Genomic DNA, 10,644 nt, shown 5'->3' on the forward strand with positions numbered 1-10,644 from the left:
CATCGGCAGGCGGACTCTCAACCACTGCGCCACCAGGGAAGCCCCCCACCCAGTTCTTGAGTTCGTTTCTGACCTTGGCTTTTCTTCCTCCTTCGCTCCCGTCCACCCAAGCCATCACGGCCCTGAAGGAGACCATCGGCTGGAGGTACAGCCTCCTCTTCGTGGGTCTCCTGCAGCTCAACCTCGTGGTCTGCGGGGCACTGCTCAGACCTATCATCATCAGAGGACCCGGGACCCCCAAATCCACCACCCACGAAAATCGGAAAGAAGTGCAATACATGCTTGAGAACGAGAAAACCCGCACCTCGATGGATTCCATCGACTCAGGAGTAGAAGTTACTACCTCACCTAAAAACGTGCCTGGTCACGCGGCCGTGGAGCTCGAGCCCAAGGCCGGCCTGCAGCAGACCCTGGGCCAGCCCGGCTCCAAGCCCGGCTGCCAGAAGGCCCCGCTGCTGGACTTCTCCGTGCTGAAAGAGAGAAGTTTTATCTGCTACGCGTTTTTTGGTCTCTTCGTCACCCTGGGGTTCTTCGCCCCGTCCTTGTACATCATTCCCTTGGGCCTCAGTCTGGGCCTGGACCGGGACCGCGCTGCTTTCTTATTATCAGCGATGGCAATCGCAGAAGTGTTCGGGAGGGTCGGGGCTGGGCTGGTCCTGAACAGAGAGCCCATCCGCAAGATCTACATCGAGCTCATCTGTGTCGTCTTACTGACCGTGTCCCTGTTTGCCTTCACTTTTGCCACTGACTTCTGGGGTCTCATGTCCTGTAGCGTATTTTCCGGGGTTATGGTTGGGACGGTGGCGGGGACCCACATCCCGCTGCTCGCTGAGGACGACGTTGTGGGAATCGAGAAGATGTCTTCAGCGGCTGGCGTCTACGTCTTCTTCCAGAGCATCGCGGGGCTGGCCGGACCGCCCCTTGCAGGTCAGTTAAAGTCACAAAGTAAAACCCTTGTCTGCTCTCCTTTTACAATATTTTACTTTTCCGTGATAGTCTGTCCCAGGAGACTGAATCTAGTCCCCTGTGCTCTGCAGTAGGAGCTTGTTGTTCATCCCTCCCGTATCTAATAGTTTGCACCTGCTCACCAAGAACTCCCACTCCATCCCTCCCCCCTCCCCCTCCCCCCTGGCCACCACCAGTCTGTTCTCTCAACCACAAGTCTGTGAGTCTGTTTCTGTTTCATAGATGAGTTCATCTGTGTCACAGTTTAGGTTCCACCTGTAGAATACTGTCCTTTAATTAATCGTGCCAGCTTCCTATTCGAGTCGAATGGAAAAGAAAAACTATTGGTTTTTATACTTGCAGAGAATTATAGAGCTGTCGGGATAGAGGTTACCCGAGCCACCTCTCTTGACTTAAATATGAGGAAAGTGAAAGCCAGAGAATGTCAGCCTACAGCCCAATGGTAAATCAGGGACCAAGTCAGGATTAGAACCTGGGTCTGCTGCCCAAGCTGCCTGGGCTTTTTCTACCAGTTGGCCTTGAAAAATGCTCGCTGGGTGGGCGGGGGTGAGAAACGCTTGGATTTCCGACCTCATTACCCTTTGACTTTTGGGATAACAGAACTAAGGGTCTTCTGTAAGCCAGCTTCCCTTCTGGGGAGGGGTTTTAGGGAACTGAACCTAGAGCAGCACTCTGCAGAGAACTTCGCTAATCACTACAGAATATTTCCCTGTAGGAAGGACATGCGTTTGTTTTCCATCTTAGCCCTGAAATAAGTCCTTGAGGTTATTGTGATTCGAAATCTTACCCCATGTGAAAAGATACCTGAAGTGAACTCGAGTGAAAATAAAAGAGCTCTCTCCTCTTAGGAGAGGATGTCAGCTTTCCAAAGGAGTGGGCATCTATCTCACCGTTCCCCAGTTTTAGATTGTCAGCTAGGACAGGTCAGCCCACAAAGAACACCTGAGTGACAGAATTTTCTCAGGTGCTAAGTAGGCTGTATGTTTGTCTACATCGTCTCTCCCGTCTAGAAAAGACTCCTACCTTCCACGTGCTTTTTTCTTAAAAACAAACAAACAAAGAAACCCAGACAAAACAAGGCAGGCAAAGAGCCTGAGAAGTGGCTGAGCCTGGGGGAGCCGGGGTGGGGGTGGGGGGGTTCTTCGTGGCTAACGTGTGACACTCCCGCAGGGCTGCTGGTGGACCAGAGCAAGATCTACAGCAGAGCCTTCTACTCCTGTGCGGCTGGGATGCTTGTGGCCGCCGTGTGCCTCGCCCTCGTGAGACCCTGTAAAAGCGGGCTGTGCCGCCCACCCCGAGCCGGGGAAGGGAAGGCCGAGAGTCACCGTGGGAAAGCGTTACAAGACATCCCAGAAGACTTTCTTGAAATGGACCTGGGGAAGGCTGAGCACAGAGCTCCTATGAAAACGGAGCCCGTGTGACACGCTTGTCATTCACACCAGCCTCCCTGGGGGCTGGAGAGGGTGGGGGACAGGGGACCCAGGGCAGCAGGGATGTGGACCACCCACCCGCTTTCCAGACTACACTCTAAAGGGAATGTATGCGTGAACACCACTACCAACATCCTTCTTTTTTTCCTTGTAAGTTTTCCTTTTCGCTTGTTTTTTAAGCCAAAACAAAAGCCACCGAACACCCTTTCCGTACCTCAACCTGGCTGTATTCAGTAGCAACACGAAGATGCACAGGACTCTCGGGTTCGCATTCCCGTTTTAAAGAGTGACATGAATTGGCCAAGTGGTTTTAAGAGCTCTCACATGTGATACACTGCTATCTTGGAAAAGGACATCTGGCCGAGGCCACTGAAATGAAATTGGCCATTCCAAAAAAAAAAAAAAAAAAAAAAACAACTTACAGCATTTAAAACATTTCTCATTTTCAGAAATATGAACAAATTGTTTAAAACCCTTTGAAAAATACTGAGGTTTCCATTAACAAAGTAGAGCCTCTGAATTTTCCACATAGCTCATGGAAATAAAGTACAGTTTGAGACCAAACATTTGGCTAGTAAACGGAAATTTTAAAAATATATGTAACTTGAACTTCATAAATGTGAAGATGACCACTTCTTTTTATGGCCAGTCACTACCAGAAGTATTTCAATACAGAATACACGGCACAGCGTTCAAAAATGTGTTTCCTATTGCTTTTAATTGTTCAGAAATATGTGATTATAGTGTCTTTAATTTAAACCACTATTTATTATTAAGTTATTCTAGAATGAATAAAGTAATCAAAAGAAAGAAAATCTGAGACATAAGCAGAATTTTTACCCCCTTTCTGCAATCCTTTACATGCCTCAAAGAATACTTCTTAACTTGTAAAGTGACTCTCGTAAAAGGCCAAGTTGTAAGGATTCTTCAGTTTGATTAAAGACAACGTGCGTCATTTAAAGGGGGGCCAAGGATGAGTAGCAAATCGCCTTATAGCTTTTTTAAGTGATTTGTTTCATCACCTAAGAATACTTGAGGATCTTCTTTGATCAGAATCCTATTTCATTGAATTGTTGAAGCATTTCTGATTTTTTTTTAATCTCACCGTTGAAGCATTTCTGTATTTCACGTGGGCTAGCAGAGACATTTATTTTACCATCATGAGTTATATCATATAAACCGTGATTGCTCTATGCTACCAGAGTTATCGGGTTAACTGGTCACTGGTTTTTTTTTTGGAGTTACATGTATAGTATTTCTCATGTGCACATTTTTCTGTAAAAGGGCAAGTATGAGGGTAACAGGTTGGCTACGTACTCATAATGTCCTGAATCTCACTCTACAGGTGATGGTCAGTACCGCTGCTCCATCTTTATTCGTTTGCTGTTAATTTATGACAACTCAGGGGGAAAAAAATATAACAAGCCTAGTTTGGTTACAGGTACACACAAGCTTGAATATTTCTCTGCACTGAAATGAAAGTGGCATAGTTCATCACCACCTGCTACGTTTTTGTATAGTGTTTGATCAGCCATAGAAATAGGACAATCTGTAAAACTCTGGGGAGGGGCTGGGGAGGAAATGACAATGTGTCTGTCAAAAACAGACACACCTAGAACAAGGTGGATGTAGCAAATCTCTGTCACTACCAGAGAAGGACTTGGAGCTTGTGGCACTTTTGCAGACTTCATGACTTCAGCACTTTACAGCATTTTTTACTATGAATGTTCAATACAATTTAATATTTATATCTGGTTTCAGAGCGATCTGCTTAAGACGTCCATTCTGTTAATTGCATGGGAAAAAAATGTATGCCAATTTCAGTATGTCAGTAATCAAGGTTTTAAATGTTTGGCAGAAATGAAAACAGGATTGCTGATTTGTTCTGTATTCTGTGACATTCTGGTACTTCTAGATTTGCAATAAATGTATGGCTTTTTTATTTAAAGAGAGTGATTCGGTTTTTTCTTGACTCCTTGGCGTTCACTGGTGGATCCAGCTAAAGTTATAAAAACTCAAGGAAGATTCATGTCAAATAACGTTTTTAAAAGCTTTTGTGCAAAATCTTTTAACTGCACTAGAGACGCATAAACGTTTCCAAGACATGCTAGTTGAACATCATTATTTCATAAATGCAAAATAAATGAATGGGGACTTCCCTGGTGGTCCAATGGTTAAGACTCCACACTCCCAATGCAGTGGGGCACGGGTTCGATCTCTGGTTGGGGAACTAAGATCCCACATGCCACACAGCATGGCAAAAAATTAAAAAATAAATAAATGAAGGAAATGATATCCTGGTGGCCACAGAGAGATAGCTCAGCCTATCAAAAGTAATAAGTGAACATAGTTAAGACTAACCATACATGGTTACAGAACACGTCCAGGAACTGCTCTAACCTGTAAGTAAACAGCATGGACTTTCCATGCCAGGGCTCTGCAAAAACTTCTTCTGTAAAGGTCCAGATAGTAACTATTTAAGGCTTTGCGGGCCACACAGGCTTGGTCACAACTATTCAGCTCTGCCTCTGCAGGGCGCAAACAGCCATAGACAAAATGTAAATGAATGAGCAAGGCTGTCTCAATAAAAGTTTATTTATGGATACTGAAATTTGAATTCCATAAAATTCTCACACTATGAAATATTGTTGATTTTTTTCAGCCACGTAAAAATGTAAAAATCATTAGTTTGCAGGCGGTCAAGAAAACTCGGCAGTGAACTGGATTTGGCCTGTGGGCCTGCTCCACGCACCTGGGACACTGATCGGACAGGTACCACCAGTAGCAAAACTGTAAACTAGCTGTCCTGACTGATGGGGAAGGATCGTCGTGGTCAAAGTGATCCTTAGATCACAGGTGCCAGAGATAGGAAAGATCAAACAGCTGCTAGCACATTATCAGGTTTCACTGCCTGTGATTAAAGAGATTTGGCTTCCAGGTTACTGACGAAATAATTTCACTACAAATGTAGACCACTTCCCTTCCCAAAATAAAATCATTCCAGTTGTAAAAATGAGATAAGATCATGTGTTCTTTTAAGACAAATGCATTCTTAACAGATACAATGTTTCCAAGCTTTTTAACCAGGTTATCAATTTTCGACTCCAATAATGTGTAGGGTAGCTTTTGTACATTTATTTACCTTTCCTTTAGCTCAATACCTGGTGATAAAATATAGATTCTAACTCAGAGTTCCGTGGCCGGGTCATCCATTCAAGTCACTTGAGGTATTTATTACATTTAGATTTCTGTACTTCTCAAATATTATAAATCAGAAATGATCATGAATCCTTTCTTTTTCTTTTTTTCTCTTCTTGGCCGCAACGCACCGCGCAGCTTGCGGGATCCAGTTCCCCGACCAGGAATGAGCCCAGCCCACCGCAGTGATAGCGCCGCATCCTAACCACTAGGCCACCAAAGAAGTCCCATGAATCCTTATTTTTAAAAGCTCCCAGATATGGGGTTCACTAATACGCCTAGAGTTTAGAAAGCCACTGCCCTTAAAATTTTAAATGGTTATGAACATTAATTAAAACGACCAATTTAAAGACAATTCAGACATGGTACACGCTAAAAGATCACTCCTATAAGTATACATCGCACTGCAAAAAGAGAAGCGGTCCTGGGTTTCAGGTTTATGGTTAATACACGGGAGGCCTACAGGCTCCAACAGGTGGGCCAGACTCTGTCGCATAAGTAAGGAAACTAGCTCCCCCTGGTGTTCAGTGTCTGTCATGACCGCCTGAGGGTGCTGAACAAGAAAAGTGCCGAGGTCAGGAACTTGCAAAACTTCGTTTTTCACGTACGAAAAACTCTCACGGCCAAATCACAATGACCACAGTGACTATGGATCTCCTAGAGGGGAAATGGGACAGCAAAACTGATACCCCAGAACACTTTATCTATACAGGCTTTTAAAATATAGCTCACCCAAGGTTACGGGAAAAAAATAACTAATTGTGGCCGTTAATTTATAATATTTATCTACCTTTCCGGCAACTCAGCCAGAGAACAAGCACGCTAACCATCCTAGCAACTTACTCCCCTAGAATTCGACCCAAACTTTACCTCCTCTACGCTGGGGACTCTCTTGCTAAGTCCCGACTTCACTGCGGATCTCCCGACTGTGTGAGAGCAGTAGTGCCACCTTAACCTGTCCTCAGCAGAAGCCTTGATCCTCCTCCCCACATCCTACTGGCTCTGCTTTCTAAATGTATCCATAACCTGACTGCCTCTGCCAACTCCGCCAGCAGCCTGGATCCGAGGCACTGTCTGTCATCTTCGCTCGATCACTGCAATCGTCTTCCAGCAGGTTTGCCCACTTCCGCTCTCGCCACACATGCACCCCAGCCCACCCTGGCCTTCGTTTTCCAGACAGAAGCCTTGCAACAATCCTTTTAAAGCATGAGTCGTACACGACCACATGCCCAAGACTACTACTTTCTGCCCGGCTCTTACTGCACCGGCTTTATTATTGTTCCTTGAAATCACACGCCTCAGGCCTTGGCATCTGTGGTCCCTTTGCCTGGTCCTGCTTCCCTGAGATGTGCACATGACATGAGCCTCCAATCTGGTCCCCCCGCAAAAGTCCCTCCCCTGAGGAGGCATGCCTGAATATCCTATCCAAAACAGCACTGGTTTCTACCCCTTTACTCTGATGTTATAAAAGTACTGTTTGGGCTTCCCTGGTGGCGCAGTGGTTGCGCGTCCGCCTGCCGATGCAGGGGAACCGGGTTCGCGCCCCGGTCCGGGAGGATCCCACATGCCGCGGAGCGGCTGGGCCCGTGAGCCATGGCCGCTGAGCCTGCACGTCCGGAGCCTGTGCTCCGCGACGGGAGAGGCCACAACAGAGGGAGGCCCGCATACCAAAAAACAAACAAACAAACAAACAAACAAACAAAAAAAGTACTGTTTACTCACTTATGATCATTAAGGCATAGCAGTTTTCTGTTCACCGCTATATCCCCAAGGCTTTGAGCAGGGCCTGGCACATTGTAGGTGATGCTCCAAAAATACTGCTAAATGGATGAGTTAATGAGTGCCTCATTTTTCACTGACTTTTTCAAGAGCAAACAAAAAAAATGGTACCTATTTACGATTACACTCAAGAGTCTGGTGCTTCTATGAATCAGCTGGACGGCCTGAAAGCACCGTGCTCAAAACCTACTGGTCCCAGGCTCGCCCCGCATTCTGTACCCCTCCCTCCCCCCGGCCTGAGTGAGCCAGAGCCCCCTAAACAGCTGCTCCTTTAACCCCGTCCTGTCTGAGCGAAGAACAGACGCCCTCAGGCGACCTACACGCAGAGGAGAGGCCAAATCCAAAGCTGAACCCCAGGAGCTGTACGAACAAAGAAGAGAAAGGGAAATCTCTCCCAGCACCCTTAGGAGCAGTGGATGAATCCAAAGCTGGACCCCAGGAGCTGTACGAACAAAGAAGAGAAAGGGAAATCTCTCCCAGCACCCTTAGGAGCAGTGGATTAAATCTCCACAATCAACGTGATGTACCTGCATCTGTGGAACACCTGAATAGACAACGAATCATCCCAAATTGAGGCGGTGGACTTTGGGGGCAACTGTAGACTTGGGGTTTGCTTTCTGCGTCTAATTTGTTTCTGGTTTTATGTTTATCTTAGTTTAGTATTTAGAGCTTATTATCATTGGTAGCTTTATTGATTTGGTTACGCTCTTCCTTTTTTTAAATATTTATATTTTTTTTCCTTTTTCTCTTTTTGTGAGTGTGTATATGTATGCTTCTTTGTGTGATTTTGTCTGTATAGCTTTGCTTTTACCATTTGTCCTAGGGTTCTGTCTGTCCGTTTTTAGTTTTGTTTTTTTTTAGTATAGTTTTTAGTGCTTCTTATCATTGGTGGATTTGTTTTTTGGTTTGGTTGCTCTCTTCTTTCTTTTATTACTTTTTAATTTTTAATAATTTTTTAATTTTTTAATTTTAATAACTTTATTTTATTTATTTATTTTTTTCTTTCTTTCTCCCCTTTTCTTCTGAGCCGTGTGGCTGACAGGGTCGTGGTGCTCCGGCCGGGTGTCAGGCCTGAGCCTCTGAGGCGGGAGAGCAGAGTTCAGGACACTGGTCCACCGGAGACCTCCCGGCGCCACGTAATATCAAACAGCAAAAGCTCTCCCAGACATCTCCATCTCAACGCTAAGACCCAGCTCCACTCAACGAAGATAAGCAAAATGAGAAGTCAGAAAAACACACAGCAGATGAAGAAGCAAGGTAAAAACCAACCAGACCAAACAAATGAAGAGGAAATAGGCAGGCTACCTGAAAAATAATTCAGAGTAATGATAGTAAAGATGATCCAAAATCTTGGGAATAGAATGGAGAAAATAAAATAAACGTTTAACAAGGACTAGAAGAACAAAAGAGCAAACAACCAATGATGAACAACAAAATAAATGAAATTAAAAATTCTCTAGAAGTAATCAGTAGCAGAATAACTGAGACAGAAGAACAGATAAGTGACCTGGAACATAAAATAGAAATAAAGAGGAAGCAAGCAACGATGAGCAACACAATAAATGAAATGAAAAATACTCTAGATGGGCTCAGTAGCAGAATAACTGAGGCAGAAGGACGGATAAGTGACCTGGAAGGTAAAATAGTGGAAATAACTACTGCAGAGCAGAATAAAGAAAAAAGAATGAAAAGAACTGAGGACAGTCTCAGAGACCTCTGGGACAACATTAAACGCACCAACATTCGAATTATAGGGGTCCCAGAAGAAGAAGAGAAAAAGAAAGGGACTGAGAAAATATTTGAAGAGATTATAGTTGAAAACTTCCATAATATAGGAAAGGAAATAATCAAGTCCAGGAAGCACAGAGAGTCCCATACAGGATAAATCCAAGGAGAAACACACCAAGACACATATTAATCAAACTATCAAAAATTAAATACAAAGAAAAAATATTAAAAGCAGCAAGGGAAAAACAACAAATAACATACAAGGGAATCCCCATAAGGTTAACAGCTGATCTTTCAGCAGAAACTCTGCAAGCCAGAAGGGAGTGGCAGGACATATTTAAAGTGATGAAAGGGAAAAACCTACAACCGGGATTACTCTACCCAGCAAAGATCTCCTTGAGATTCCACAGAGAAATTAAAACCTTTACAGACAAGCAAAAGCTAAGAGAATTCAGGACCACCAAACCAGCTTTACAACAAATGCTAAAGGAACTGCTCTAGGCAGGAAACACAAGAGAAGGAAAAGACTTACAATAACAAACTCGAAACAATTAAGAAAATGGTAATAGGAACATACATATCGATAATTACCTTAAATGTAAATGGATTAAATGCTCCTGCCAAAAGACACAGACTGGCTGAGTGGATACAAAAACAAGACCCAGAGATTGGTTCAAGATGGCAGAGTAGAAGGACATGCTCTCACTCCCTCTTTCGAGAACACCGGAATCACAACTAACTGCTGAACAATCATCGACAGGAAGACACTGGAACTCACCAAAAAAGATACCTCACATGCAAAGACAAAGGAGAAGCCACAATGAGACGGTAGGAGGGGTGCTATCACAATATAACCAAATCCCATAACTGCTGGGTGGGTGACTCACAAACTGGAAAACACTTATACCACAGAAATCCACCCACTGGAGTGAAGGTTCTGAGCCACACGTCAGGCTTCCCAACCTGGGGGTCTGGCAATGGGAGGAGGAATTCCTACAGAATCAGACTTTGAAGGCTAGCGGAATTTGATTGCAGGACTTTGGCAGGACTGGGGGAAACAGAGACTCCACTCTTGGAGGTCACACACAAAGCAGTGTGCGCATCGGGACCCAGGGGAAGGAGCAGTGACCCCATAGGAGGCTGAACCAGAACCACCTGCTAGTGTTGGAGGGTCTCCCGTAGATGCGGGGGGTGGCTGTGTCTCACCATGAGGACAAGGACACTGGCAGCAGAAGTTCTGGGAAGTACTCCTTGCCGTGAGCCCTCCCAGAGTCCTCCATTAGCCCCACCAAAGAGCCTGGGTAGGCTCCAGTGTTGGGTCGCCTCAGGCCAAACAACCAACAGGGAGAGAACCCAGCCCCACCCATCAGCAGACAAGTGGATTAAAGTTTTACTGAGCTCTGCCCACCAGAGCAACAGACAGCTCTACCCACCACCAGGCCCCCCCATCAGGAAATTTCCACAAGCCTCTTAGATAGCCTCATCCACCAGAGCACAGACAGCAGAAGCAAGAGGAACTACAATCCTGCAGCCTGTGGAACAG

The 10,644-nt window shown here is 45.1% G+C and overlaps 2 protein-coding genes across 9 annotated transcripts in view; one reads left to right on the forward strand and one right to left on the reverse strand.

Annotated features, from left to right (window-relative positions):
• The window catches only part of SLC16A6 (solute carrier family 16 member 6), a 21,816-nt gene extending 14,249 nt beyond the window's left edge, over window positions 1-7,567 (forward strand). For 4 of the 5 annotated variants that reach the window (XM_007102225.4, XM_007102226.4, XM_028498566.2 and 1 more), the window contains 2 exons: window positions 112-927; window positions 2,137-7,567. In XM_007102225.4, the coding sequence (XP_007102287.1) occupies window positions 112-927; window positions 2,137-2,387 (1,067 nt within the window). In that variant the 3' untranslated portion in view covers window positions 2,388-7,567. Of the gene's footprint in view, window positions 1-111; window positions 1,157-2,136 lie in introns of those variants that run through there. The other variant, XM_028498567.2, reaches the window with a different exon arrangement.
• ARSG (arylsulfatase G) overlaps window positions 1-10,644 on the reverse strand; it is a 121,469-nt gene that overhangs the window by 101,723 nt on the left and 9,102 nt on the right. The gene's annotated exons all lie outside the window — the stretch shown is intronic.

The sequence above is a fragment of the Physeter macrocephalus genome, chromosome 14 (genome assembly GCF_002837175.3).
Source record: "Physeter macrocephalus isolate SW-GA chromosome 14, ASM283717v5, whole genome shotgun sequence".
NCBI lineage: Eukaryota > Metazoa > Chordata > Mammalia > Artiodactyla > Physeteridae > Physeter > Physeter macrocephalus.